The sequence below is a fragment of the Antennarius striatus genome, chromosome 17 (assembly GCF_040054535.1).
Source record: "Antennarius striatus isolate MH-2024 chromosome 17, ASM4005453v1, whole genome shotgun sequence".
NCBI classification, from domain to species: domain Eukaryota; kingdom Metazoa; phylum Chordata; class Actinopteri; order Lophiiformes; family Antennariidae; genus Antennarius; species Antennarius striatus.
This window is the reverse complement of record NC_090792.1, coordinates 10,413,761-10,427,332: the sequence shown is the minus strand read 5'-3', so window position 1 is coordinate 10,427,332 and position 13,572 is coordinate 10,413,761. Positions and strand designations below refer to the sequence as shown.

Below are 13,572 nucleotides of genomic sequence, written 5' to 3'. Positions count from 1 at the left end.
CGGCACCAGAATACAGTCTTGTTTCTCTTTCCAGGTCCACCATGTCCAAGGAGGACTTGATTTCAGTGGATTATGAAATCTATGGGAGAGTTCAAGGTGTATTTTTCCGGAAATATACGCAAGTGAGTTTGTCAATTTATGAAACTTAGGTTAAGAACAATTAAAATGTCGTCCTGTTCTAAAAACCGCGGTTTGCTTCTAGTACCTCCGGTACTTATGTGTAGTTTTAATAGGAAATAGGAAGTAGAACCACCATGAGATTTTCTGATACGGATGTAGTTCACATGATATGGTAATAATGAAAAGAAATTAGACAGCACTGAGCAGAACTAAGCTGCTCAGCTTGATGCTTTGACCCCATAATGTGAAAACCTAACACCATATTATGACATTTGCCATGAGCAGTAACAATGTAGGTAACAATATTTCCTGCTTGGTGTAGGTAAAAAGAAAAAAAAGAAAAACGAGTTTCAGATGTAGTCAGAATTTCCAGCAAATTATTAAATGTTATATGAACATTTCTAAGGTCAAGGAAAAAAAATTCATTTTCAAATGCTTTGAGCTTTAACACCAGAGATTGTTTTAGTTCTGAAATGTAAAGCATCATTGTCAGGGTTAGTGTGTCACCATCAAACTGGTCCGGACCTTGTTTCATCACAGTCATTCCTCCATTCTCTGCATCCTTTTACTTCTGTTTTAAAACTTCAGGCAGAAGGAAAGAAGCTTGGCTTGGTTGGATGGGTCCAAAACACTGATGCAGGAACTGTTCAAGGGCAACTACAAGGTCCACGCACCAAAGTGGAAGAAATGCAAGCATGGCTGAAATCCACCGGGAGCCCCAAGTCACACATAATCAAGGCAGAGTTCAAGAACTTGAAAAGAGTGGCTAGCCTACAGCACCATTCTTTCAGCATAGTAAGATAAAATGAACCATAGACCATGTATTTAATATTAGTTTTAAGCCAGACATTTTTATTTATTTAGACCTTTTCATTCTTTAAAAGAGAAGAGTAATCAGATTACGCATTTCTTTATATTATAATAGCTCTATTTAACATTGTCTATACATGGAATCAGCTTAATAAATCAACCGTAATTACTCTTCACATTGTTTGAATTTTTTTTGTCCTCAATATTATTTGATGAACTCGGCTCCCACTCCGAAGCAGGCACTGCCGAGACGCCATCCCCTTTATTAGTTGCTCATTAGGGTGCACCACCAAGCAGCTGCCTGCTACTCTACCCTACCCCCACCCCCACTACATGCCTACAGGCCCCGTATGTGTGTGTGTGTGTGCGTGTGTGCGCGTGTGCGTGTGATGGGCTTGTACACACTATATATACATGCAATTAAACTAACAGTGTGATCTAGAGTGTGCTAACAATTTCCCTACGGAGATCATTAAAGTATATCCTATTCCTGCTCCTAAGAATCTCAGTCTCAGAGCTATGACTAGAAGACTTATCTAAGGAAGATGATCGACTCATGTTTTCACAGAATTGTGAACCGAATGTACTGTGGTATCAGATTTCTTTGAAGTTGACATTTCTAACAAACCTAAGCACAGTAAACATCCCACTTAGCAAGTAGGTGATGGTTTGACCTCCACCAAGACTGGCTGCAGGAGTCTGAGGCACCCTCAGTGAATGACAAAGAAATCATGACTTCCTCTGGCAAGGACTGAGTTTTGCACGTTGCTTCGACATGTCAAAGAAGTAGTCTATTCATCTGCAGTATGAGAGTTTATTTACTATTTCAGTGATTTCATGGATTTGTTAGCACTTAGAAAGTTTAAATTATTCCAGAAACATTACTGTACTAAAAAAAACTGGTATACATTACAGAGCTCAAATTGAGTAGCTTTGTGAAGTTTCCAACAAGTTTAGAATGTATAATAATTATGGATTAGAAAAAAAAATTGAAGCGATAAATGCGCTTGGAGTATCATCTATAGGGTGTTACTGGTATTTATTGTTATTTAAATGGTGTGAGATTAAACCAGCCTTGGGCTCCAGTCTACTCTTGTGTCAGTCGTTTACTGTCATAAAGTGTGTTCATTCAGATGTGTGTAACTATATTCAATAACATGACTCATCACCATGTAGGAAATATTCACGAGCAAGACGACATGGCGACACACGCAGTAGAAGCCGTCGGTCCTTCTGACCAGGAGGGGGCGCTGTGGGTTTGTAAGTGCTTCCATGCCTGCTGAGGTTCAGGCTTGGTGTTCTCGTTGACTGTAAACAGATTAGTATTGATTTGAGTCGGGACGTGGAGCTAGTGTTTCTGACCTGCTTTCACTGGTTTTATTTGATATTTTTATCCTTTATTTTATATTTTCTCTAAGGGACTTGGTGGACTTTATTAACATGTGTCCACCGGAACTGGTTTCCGTTTCAGTTCGTGTCATGAAAACGCTAACGACGTTAGCTCCCAACAGCTGAATGTAAGACGAAGTAACTCTTTCGTGTTAGCCGTCAGCTGGACATGCAGAAACACTTTAGTGAACATCATGATCAAGTGTTTGCCTAAAGAGGTTCAGGCGAAGCTTCGCTCCGGGTTCGCCGTGCCGTCACTTCAGCAGTGTGTTGAGGAACTGATCCTGAACAGCATCGATGCTGAGGCGACCTGCGTGGGAGTCAGGATGGACATGGAGGCGTTCAAGGTCCAAGTGATTGACAACGGTGTTGGGATGAGCGCCGAGGACATGGGATCCGTAGGGAGCAGGTACTATACCAGCAAATGCGGTTCTGTTGAAGATCTGGATGATCTCAGGTGGAATGGTTTCAGAGGAGAAGCCCTGGCTAGTATCGTGTCTCTGGCCACGCTTGTTGAAATTTCATCCCGGACCAGGTCATCTGTGAAAACGCACAACAAAATCTTCAAGGATAGCAAGAGCATGGATGTATTTGAAGCAGAAATGGTGAGACCTTCTGCAGGGACGACTGTTACCGTTTGCAACTTCTTCCACAACATGCCTGTCCGGAGGAAACGGATGGATGCTGTCCTGGAGGGTGAGAGGATCAGGCACAGAGTGGAGGCCATTTCTCTGATGCATCCCTCTGTGTCTTTCACCCTGAAGAATGACTGCACAGGAGCCATGATGGTGCAGCTCCCCAAAGCTCGAAACACTTACCACAGGTTTGTCCAAATTCACGGTCTTGGCCGTGCACAGAAACTTGGAGAAATCAACTACACCCACAAACAGTTTGAAGTGATTGGACATATTGGCAGGGAAGGTCACTACAACAATAGCTTGCAATTCCTTTATGTAAATAAAAGACTGCTCCTGAAAACACAGATACACAAGCTTCTGAACTTCCTCCTGCGCAGGCTGAGTAGTTTAAATCCTAAAACTGTCAGTCCAGATTTGCATTCAACCACCAGGAGCCCAAAGCAAAAACGAAACCAGGAGCTGAATGGTGTATACATCATAAATGTCAAATGTCTTTACTCTGAGTACGACATTTGTCTTGAGCCAGCCAAAACCTTAATAGAGTTCAAAGACTGGGATGGCATTTTGCTCTGTATTGAAGAAGCAGTGAAAGCTTTCTCGAAAAGGGAAAACTTTGAGGTGTTAGTTTCTCAAGATGACTTGGACTCCGAATCTCCTAAATCATTTGACATTCACAGTGATGAAGAAGGACACAACAGAGGCAGCTGTGTACAAGGAATAAGAAATATTTCTGTGGTAGATTGTAGTATAGGAATGAAACTGGCATCTGATTCTGTTTATCGGAAGCGCAAAAGCAGCCTTGAAAATGAGGACAGTGTTTACCAGGAGTCTGATCCCACGGAATCCAAAGAAGACACTGACCAGAATCAGATAACTGTAGACGAAATGATACAGAAAATAAGTGAAGAAAGTAGAAGTGAATGTAGAGATGAGCCTTTGTGTGATCCAGCTAGACCTGAACCTACATCTGATTCTTGTGAAGAAGAGGGGGCAGCTTTCAGTGACACTGAGGAAGGCTCATGCACTTTAAGTTTAGCCAGGGAACTAGAAAATGAAAATCTTGGATGTTCTAAAGAAAGGGAGATATTTAAAATCACTGCTTCAGTCAGTAATCTGACTTCACCAGACAACATCACTCAACAAATTCATCCTGGTTTAAACTGTATGGAACATATATTTTCAAACAACCATGCTAAAGGACAACAGGAGGCTACGGCAAGACACAGAAAGATCAGTATCTCTGATCCATTCATTCACGAATGTCTGCAGATTCCAGACCCGGTCCAAATCAACAAGTCAGTAGCGACACAGCAAATTCTTGAACAGAAATCTAAAGAGAGACACTTCTCATCAAAACGGAAAATCTCACTAGATGGAAGCCATGACATACCTTTTCAGAAAATATACAAAGACTTAGCTCCTGTCGTCCCTTCTGAGATTACCAGAATTCCAACTGGTCCAAAGTTGTCCCTTTGTAAGGAGTTTGGATCTCTTGAGAAGTTTAGAAGAATGTATGGTAAATCTGATGAAGTGAAAATACACACCCAAAAGCTTCACAAAATGTGTAAGACTAGACTTCAAGCAGATGGGTCAGTTTTTAATGGCCATAACTTTTTAATTTCTCGGAACGACCAGCAAAGATGTGATGTTACAGAAAAGGAAACACCGCAGGGCAGTCTTCAAAGCTCAAGGTTCACTAGCATAAATTCTGTATCAGCTCAGAATCGAGGCCTAAAATCATTGGCAGCTAAACTCTCTACATTGAATAAACGCACGACAGACAATTCAAAAGTGTCCCCACATCTGTCCGGGACGAGCTCACAGCAGAACCTGTTTCTCAGCAGAATGAATAATAACTCCAAGGACGGCAATGACAACACGAGTCTGTGTGATCCTGCACCGACTCCTAAGCCACTGCAGGAGGAGCACACAGGGTCAAGTGACTGGCTTCATCACTACGATGCATCTGTAGGAAAGACAGTTTATATTAACAAAGTGACAGGGCTCAGCAGGTACGAGGACCTGGCTGCTGAAGACACGCCCTGCACTTCTGATGTGACCAATATGGCCGTTAGCGTCGTCTCTGAAACAGGTGAGTTGGGACTTTTTCTGTGCTTGTCAGCAGGTTAGAATCACATGATGGTGACTGTACATTAAAATTCGGAATTAACCAAGACTACCTTGTTGTTCCTGTGCTTCAGGGCTGGACTACAGATGTTACCCTTTTCAGGGTGATCTAGTATTACCCTTTCTGCCCAGGTCCACAAAAGAAAGAGTGACTAGTGTAGGGCTTGATGACAGAGGTACCTCAGTTCAGACTACAGAGTACCTTATATGACATATATGTATGTACAGTATATGTTATAATACTGACCTGGTTAAATTAATGCAGTCTGTCCTGTTTACAGATGACAACTGTGAGAGCTCCAATTCACTTACATCATTGTACTCAAAATGGAAAAACCCAGTGTTTGTCCATCCTCCTACTGTAAGCATCATGTTTGTGCTTGCTACGTGCATCATCGGTTCTTGGGTTTAGTTTTTAATGTTTTAAATTGTTTTAGTATTCTGTGCTGACAGGTTGGTCTGGACATATCAGGCGGGCAAGCTGACGGACTGACTGTCAAGATCCACAACGTCCTGTTTCCATACCGTTTTTCCAAGGCCATGATTCACTCGATGAAAGTAGAGTTCTCATTTGCTTTCCACTGAATGTTCAGTCAGAATGTTCTCTATAATTCTTCATCCCATTTCCCTTCATTGATGTCATGAAGTAATTGTTACTCAACTTGCAGGTCATACATCAAGTAGATAAGAAGTTTCTTGCATGTCTTATCAATATGAGACACGAGGAGCCTGCAGCAGCCACTGAAGCTGAAGGTAAAGACAGGAATATCTTTTAGTCAGTTGTTCTCTTTTCAAAATCACATTTATTTTACGTTGAAATCCCAGGAAACCTTCTGGTGCTGGTTGATCAGCATGCTGCCCATGAAAGAGTTCGACTTGAAAATCTAGTTGCAGGTAAAAAAAGAGAACAGTACAATGCAACAGTAATGAGGATGAAATGATCCTGATCTGGTCTGGTGTTCACTGTGTGTTCGGTCATAGATTCTTTTGAGAAGGACCCGGATGCACCGGGGGAGAGACGTCTGTGTTCATCAGTTATTACGCCACCTCTTCATATCAGTGTGACAGAAGAAGAACTGAGGCTACTGAGGTGGGAACTCCTATTTGGCTCCTATTTGGCATGTGAGAAAAACAGACTTGCCGTAGTGATCTCTACAGAAACAACAACATATAGCTTTTTGGAAATTGGGTGAAGGATGTTAATGAAGAGGACGACATGGTGGCGCAGTGGGTAGCGCTGTCGCTGCACAGCATGGCAGTTCCGGGTTGGAGTCCCACTCCATGCAGAGTTTGCATGTTCTCCCTGTGTCTGCGTAGGTTCCCTCCGGGTTCTCCGGCTTCCTCCCACCTCCAAAAACATGTGCTTCAGGTTAATTGGCCAGTCCCAAATTGACCATAGGAATTGAGTCTGTGTGTGAGTGTGTTTGTATGTCTGTGTGTAGCTCTGCAGTGCATTTATTTTTAGCACTGTTAGATCCTTTGATTCTTGTACTGAACACTGACAGCTGACAAAGTTGATACTGTTTTTGTTTCAAACCTGTATTTTCATACCATGAACATCATCATCATCATCGTCGTATTTCAAACTCAACCCTCTTGCAGGTCTTGTCAGCCACATTTACAAAGTTTGGGGCTGGAACTGAAATTCTCACAGACAGCACAGCCTCAGGTTTCAGTTGGGAAGGTACCAGTGTGTTTTTTGGAAAAGGAAAGTAATGAACTTAAGAGGGGGAGACCGTCTGTCATCAAGTCTGTTGTTGAGGTCAGTTATCAATTGTGTTTATGTTTACAGCGCTATTCCCCTCATGATAACTGTTTTGCTTTTTCTTTACAATCACAGGAGTATCTTCAAGAGCAGATTGAGGTATGGTGTTTTACCTAAAGTTCCTATTGGAGGTGTTTTATCTAAAGATCTATGTGTGAATGAAATACCTTGGTGCTGGTTGATGGATAACCTGCATTTTTTAAATTCTTTGTCTCAGTTGCTTCGCTCAGCTGGGAGAGTTAAAGGAATGCTGCCTCTCACTGTTCTGAAGATTTTAGCCTCCCTAGCATGCCACGGTAAGAACAATCCGTTTTCTCCACCTTTCATTTTGTTTGTTTATTTATTTTGTAATAGTGATTCAATGCATTTCACACGTATAAAACAGGTGCCATCAAATTCAACGACAGTCTGACTAGAGATGAATGCTGCAGCCTGGTGGCGTCTTTGTCTTCTTGCCAGCTTCCGTTCCAGTGTGCCCATGGCCGTCCATCCATAGCTCCCCTGGTAGACATCCTTCACTTGGACAAAGACCAGAAGGTATCAGACTGTACCAATGCTCTTTACTTCCTATTAAACATAGTATTCAAAAAATGTCATAACAAAGTAGTCTGTGCCTTCTTGTCCTCGCAGGAATTACAGAAACCTGACCTCGAAAAGCTGAGAAGGATGTATGAAATGTCAGAACTGTATAAAAATAGATAAGTGGGTGTGTATTTCATTTGCATGCATATTTCATTACTTCCTTTACACATTAATTAAAGTAATTCAGACAAATCTTAATAAATGAATGAAATCATCAAATAACTGAAAGCCCTGTGGATAAAAATGTCTTTATAATAAAACCTTTGTAAATTCAAAGGAAGACGTGTGATTTGTAAGAAGAAAGAACATGAAAGAAATACAGCGGATCATCAGGACAATAATATAAGGCACATTGTAGTGACCTCGTACATGTTTTAATAAACGTGTAGTCCACTTGATGATCAAGCTGTGTCACTCAGGTTATGCCAGAAGAACCTGTTCACTCAATTAGTTTCCTCGACCTGACAAACCGTCTCAAATAGAAAACCTGCCATGTGCCAGTGCACTCAGACAAATGATGGAGATAATGCTGTTGAGCAGCAAAAGTGTGTTGGTTGAAGCTGTTAAATATGAAATGACAGTGTCAGAAATTGAGCAACTTTAACATCAGGACACAGGAATTAATGAATCACACAAAGGAAAGGAAAGAGGAAGATTGTTGAATTTTAACCGTTATCTTGTTCATATGGTCGCATCTCACATCCCAGGTGGTTGTCATTCATTAAATGATAAACACATCACATATGCAATATGAACGTAGCCAATAAAGAAAATACAAACAAAACAGTGCTTATGAACAGGCAGTAAACAGATTGCTGTAATAATTTACCGTTCACGCATTACAGCTCCATATCTCGTCGTTTCATGTGGTCAAAGCCTTCTGTGGTGAACTGCTAGAGGCGTTCAATGTGCTTCAGTTCCGCTTGAAGTGGGGTCAGCTACTCGGCTTCTTCAATCTGACAGATTGCAAGAGGAATGTTTAGCAGACGTGTTCACTAGCTGTAATATCGTCATCGTTATAGTGACAATAGTGATCTTTGATGCACTTACAGTCGGCTCGTTCACCTCTTGGTAGTTTATATGCTTCAACACCATGCTTCATATTCAGTGTGACCAGTAGGTCTAAACCCCCACCCCCACCCCGACCTCCCCACTGCCAAATGACACACACTGATAGCTTATTAAATTGTTTCACAGAAAATAATATCAATTAATGCATCACTTGGGTCACCCCGTCATCCATATTTGACCTCTGGGTTTGCCACCGATACCTTATGTGAAGATTTTTTTCATTTGGTTTGTCTTAATTCAACAGCTTGTTGAGAAAATATTACATCTCCTTCATGTCACTTTGACTTTTCTTTGCAAAACTTCACTGATCCATTGGACATCTGCTGTAGAAACAAATGCAAAACTCATCAAGATTTTCAATTGTGAATGAAAATTTCCCTTTTGTAGCATTCTCCTTGGTGAACAACACAAACCCCTAAAGAATCAATGATATAAGGAGAGAGTTAACAAAGCAGTGTGTCACTGACTTAGTGGATCCATTGGAGTGAAGCTGAATGGTAATCCAATATTTAATCAATGTCTTACTGGGAGATGTGACGGGTAAACCCTGTTGTTTTGTAGGTTGTAAAACAACAATGATCAATGTTCTTAATATTTGTATTGTCTGTCAGAATGGACTGTTCATAAATGATTATATACATAAAAGTACTTTTATTGTATTGCTTCAACAGTTAAATCGCAAATCCTTAAATTAATGATCATGATAAAGATGCTATTTTATTTACTACTTTGTGCTGCTTGAAAAAAAGCAAAAACACAAAAACCTTAAACAATCAAAAGCGTTGAGTATTTGCTTCCTGCTTAACTATAAATTAAATTACAGACTTTTTTTTTTTAGAATAACCTGATATGTATAATATTGAACCAAAAACATCAAGAAGTATTTATCATTCAAAGACCAATAGGTCAAAGAGTTTGCCGCGTTAGTATAGCGAGGCGTTCACGTACCTTCAGGTCATTTGTATTTTCTTCATTTTCTTCTTGTTGGCTGATGTGGTTCTCTCCCGTGACCAGCACGTTTCTCTTGATCTCTTCGTGGATACATTTCAGAGTTCACCGGCAGGTTGAGCTGAAGCCCATCCGGCTGTTCGACCGGGACCTGAACCATCAGCAACCAACAGAATCCCAACGCGCTATCGGTCAGTCGCTGTGATGCAGGATGATGCCGCTCATTGTCTAGCTAAGCCCCGCCCCCTTCGTCTTCTTCCAGCCAGCGCCGCGTCGCGTCACGTGACTTCTCCTCCCCCACATGTGCGGCTTTACCCCCCCCCCCCCCAACCCAAGCCCAAGTAAACAATTCGGCATAATTCATTATTATGTCTTTTCTTATCTTTGCAGGAGTCCGTTCCCGGTTCCCGGTGCATGAACGCACCAGGAGGTCGGACGGACACGTGACCGTGGAGACGGAAGTATTTTTATTTTGTCCTCATCTGCAGGACGAGCAGAACAAAACATGTCGGATGTAGTCGACCACACATCGACATGAAGTAGCGTTGATTGCAAACGTTTTCAATAAAGGAGCTTTCAAATTATGAAAACGCATGATAATGATGATTCAATTTCTTTATGTTCCTCACTAATAATCTCTTTAATATGTTTTACGGTTGATTAATGAGCCACAACATTAATTAAAGGGTTACATTCAGACAAGGATAAGTCTGCTTATAAATAGACTCACGTTTCACAGTCCACATTGCATTTCTAGAAAGATGATTTTTTTAAATTTATTTTTTGTGATCGGAAGTCAAAACTGCTCTCTGGCCATCGTGCGCTAATGTCATCTTAATTGTGAACAAATGTAGGAAAAATATTAGCAGAATATGGTGTTGATGAAATAAGTACACAGCAGAAAGAATGCAATAATAATGCCCTTTTAACCCGAAATGTGGAGGCTTGTGGCTGTGAGTCTGTCCCCCTTCCCCTCGGTGGATGGTACAGTCTTGGTTCATTCATAAAATTGTAGCAGTGCATAAAAGGAGGGGCTTGCATTCTAGTCGTCCAGTGATCAGGTATATACCTGGAGAAAAGATCCAAGCCGCTCTGCCCAGTGGAAGGCCAAAGTCATATTTTGGGATAGTCAGGACTTGCGTGGCTTTTTTTTATTTTTTTATTTTCGCTGTTGATGTATCAGAACAACCTGATGCCTGACATGGACTCAGTGTCTCCCACCTACCGGACAGAGTCTCCTGTCGGGACACTCAGTCAAAAGACGCCAGAGGAGGAGAGCTCCACGTCTTCCCCTTCAGAGAGCAATGCAAAGGTATGAATGGTTTTGATCATCATGGGTTCGCCAGAACACACCCCGGGACAGATTAATCACCCCCTTTTTTTCCTGTACGAACCACAGTCCGAGTGTCTTTTAATGCTTTTTTTATTTATTTTTTTAATATTATTTCCCTGACGGGGGAAGGGGGAGGTGGAACTGATTGATAAGATTTTAATTATCTGCGCCCGCTAAATTCTTCAACGCCTTTTTTGATAAAGGTGATCTGTAATTGGAGCAGAGAATCATGCAGCTGGGATTTTGATGAAAAAAATAGACACACACAAAAAAAAAAGCAACAACGTTGCTCGGTTTGTTGTGATTCCAATGTCCTGGGACCAAATGCGAGGGTGTCGATGCAGCGGTTCATTGAGAAAAATAAATCCATTCAGGAGACTCCACAGCATCCCTGCGTCAGTGCTGACGTCAGAAACAATGATAAAGTCAAATATTGATCCGGAGGAGGCTATTTCTGGTTGGCTAGGCTATATTTCAAGAAAAACACACAGAGACCAGCCTCTGTTGCAGGTTATATACGGATATGATTTAACCTGGTCATTGACGATTGCTTTCACAATGACTTGGAATCATTAATAGTCTGGCAATATTATTTTTTTGTTCTTTTCATTTTTTCAAATCTCTATTCATTATTTCCATTTTCAGGAGCTCTCCCAAGACACAAGTGTTCAAGACACTCCATTTGTTCCCACAGTCACTGCAATTTCCTCTACCCCAGATTTCCAGTGGATGGTCCAGCCTACAGTTATTACATCTGTCTCCCCTTCTCTGGGTAGCAAGCAAGCCAATGAACAACAAAGCTCTCACCAGGCAACACCCAAAGAGGGCGGGAATAAGGGGAAAAATGCTGTCAGAAAGGGCAAACCAGAGCAGGTAGGTTTTCTCAGATGATGTCTACCTGCTATTGGCCAGAATAGTCAATAATGCACATTTGCATATGTCAGTCTGAATTCTTTGTGTGCAACAGTGCCATTGTGCACACTCCTCTAGTGCTGTATGCTGGCTGTGTGCCTTCCATAGGCAATTTATATTCAGGTCACAGCAAGTCTGCAATAATGGTCTATTTTTAGACGCATTGCAGCGAAACATGCTATTCCCATTCTTCAAAGGGGGAACTGGCAATGGATTTAGGGGTGTAGAGGATGAAATGGCTGGATTCTTCCAGTCAATAACTGAATTATTTCTTTCACATCCCAGCTGTCTCCAGAGGAGGAAGAGAAAAAGAGGATAAGGAGGGAGAGGAATAAAATGGCCGCAGCAAAGTGTCGCAACAGACGGAGGGAACTCACAGACACACTGCAAGCTGTAAGTAAACAGTGATGCATTTACACATCTGTCATTTGTGCCCACTGTTTTCACCTACTGTGTGTTTTCCTTGTGGATTATTTTGGATGTTGATCCGATCTGAAGGAGACAGACAAGCTGGAAGAGGAAAAAGCAACTCTGGAGACGGAAATAGCCAACCTCCTCAAAGAGAAAGAACGGCTTGAATGTATCCTTGCGACACACAAACCAGTGTGCCAGATGTCAGACGAGCTGGAGTCTATTTTCCAGGAGCCCACAGGGTCCCCAGAGGTACCGCCCAGTCCAGACGAGGACAGACTTCCAGAGGACTGCGCCCAGGAACCTCCATCAATCCAGGACATGGACATACCCAATGATCCGTCCACAGCCATCTCTGGGAATTCCAATATCTTGTTGTGCGCCAGCGCTGAAATCAACATCTGTGATCTTGAGCCGTCTCTGGACATTAAAGATGGGCTAATGGATAATATATTTCCCAGTTTAGAGGGCAAAACCCCGATGGAGACAGCTCGATCCGTGCCAGACATCGATCTGAGCAGCTCTCTCGGGGTCTCAGACTGGGAAACCTTGTACAAGTCCGTTTCCAGCGACCTGGAGCCTCTCAGCACTCCTGTGGTGACCTCCACCCCCACCTGCAGCAGCTATCTGTCCGTGTTCACATTTGCGTGTCCTGAGCTGGACTCTCTGACAGAAGACCTAGATGACCACAAAGGCGGAGGGGGCAAAGCCGAGTCGGTTGATATCCTCAACTCCCCGACTCTTCTCGCCTTATAATGCACAGAGGGGTGGGAGCTGTCTGATCTCTCTGGGGTTTAAGTCTTGCAGGTTCCTAACTCCGAAACAATAACAACATATGTCACAGTATGCTGTAACACTTCAAGAAGTACATTAAAAAATGTCTTGTGTGACTAAGCAAACCTATAAACTTTCTCCTGACACATAGCCGACAGAGTGATGTAAAAGCATGGCTTTTACTGTCACAAGAGGGGCCGATGTAAAGTTTTTAGCTTAAGACGCATGCTGAGACACTCCAAACAACTTTCAAAGCTTATATATATCTGATCTGTTACTAGATCCAAGATGTAATGTGGATTTTAATGTTGCAGTAAGGTTTTGTGTTTTGCTGTTGATAGTGTATTTATCGCTGTAAATGTGGTATTTGCATTTCCCGACACATTAAGTAACTGCATACCTCTGTGTCATCAACTGTGGTTTTCACTTCATTGAAAGTTTTCCATGAAAACATCCAGTGCAATGTACTATATATATATCTTATCAAGATGTAACTTATGATTTATTTTTTTACCTTTCAGATTTTGACTTATTTGTGAAATTTGAAAACGAGTGAAATGGGCATTGATTGCTGAAGCTGCTGAATAATTACAATAAATCTACATTCAGAGTAGTCTTTAGTGTTGGCGTCTTTCTCAGTTTATATATATATATATATATATATATATATATAATTTATTTTTAACTCTGAA

General features: G+C 41.7%; 2 protein-coding genes and 1 long non-coding RNA gene across 4 annotated transcripts; 2 read left to right on the top strand and 1 right to left on the bottom strand.

The window, feature by feature from the left end:
- The first annotated feature begins 2,260 nt into the window (after positions 1-2,260).
- On the top strand, positions 2,261-8,250 carry mlh3 (mutL homolog 3 (E. coli)). Of its 2 annotated transcripts, XM_068339576.1 has the most exons (12): positions 2,261-5,049; positions 5,159-5,260; positions 5,366-5,445; positions 5,538-5,642; positions 5,753-5,837; positions 5,910-5,978; positions 6,066-6,174; positions 6,687-6,846; positions 6,925-6,948; positions 7,067-7,145; positions 7,235-7,386; positions 7,480-8,250. In XM_068339576.1, the coding sequence occupies exons 1-12, from the start codon at positions 2,514-2,516 to the stop codon at positions 7,549-7,551; spliced, it is 3,573 nt and encodes a 1,190-aa protein (XP_068195677.1). In that variant the 5' UTR covers positions 2,261-2,513; the 3' UTR covers positions 7,552-8,250. The 2 variants fall into 2 exon arrangements, with proteins under 2 accessions (XP_068195677.1, XP_068195676.1); XM_068339575.1 differs by having other exon boundaries at positions 6,687-6,948.
- Positions 7,224-9,737, bottom strand: LOC137611401 (uncharacterized). The gene is made up of 3 exons (XR_011038620.1): positions 9,451-9,737; positions 8,261-8,387; positions 7,224-7,362 (listed from the first exon to the last, which is right to left on the bottom strand). It is a non-coding gene; the product is annotated as an uncharacterized lncRNA (long non-coding RNA).
- Positions 9,738-10,533: 796 nt separating this feature from the next.
- fosaa (v-fos FBJ murine osteosarcoma viral oncogene homolog Aa) lies at positions 10,534-13,453 on the top strand. The gene is made up of 4 exons (XM_068339111.1): positions 10,534-10,762; positions 11,429-11,656; positions 11,981-12,088; positions 12,194-13,453. The coding sequence occupies exons 1-4, from the start codon at positions 10,625-10,627 to the stop codon at positions 12,860-12,862; spliced, it is 1,143 nt and encodes a 380-aa protein (XP_068195212.1). The 5' UTR covers positions 10,534-10,624; the 3' UTR covers positions 12,863-13,453.
- Positions 13,454-13,572: the final 119 nt, after the last annotated feature.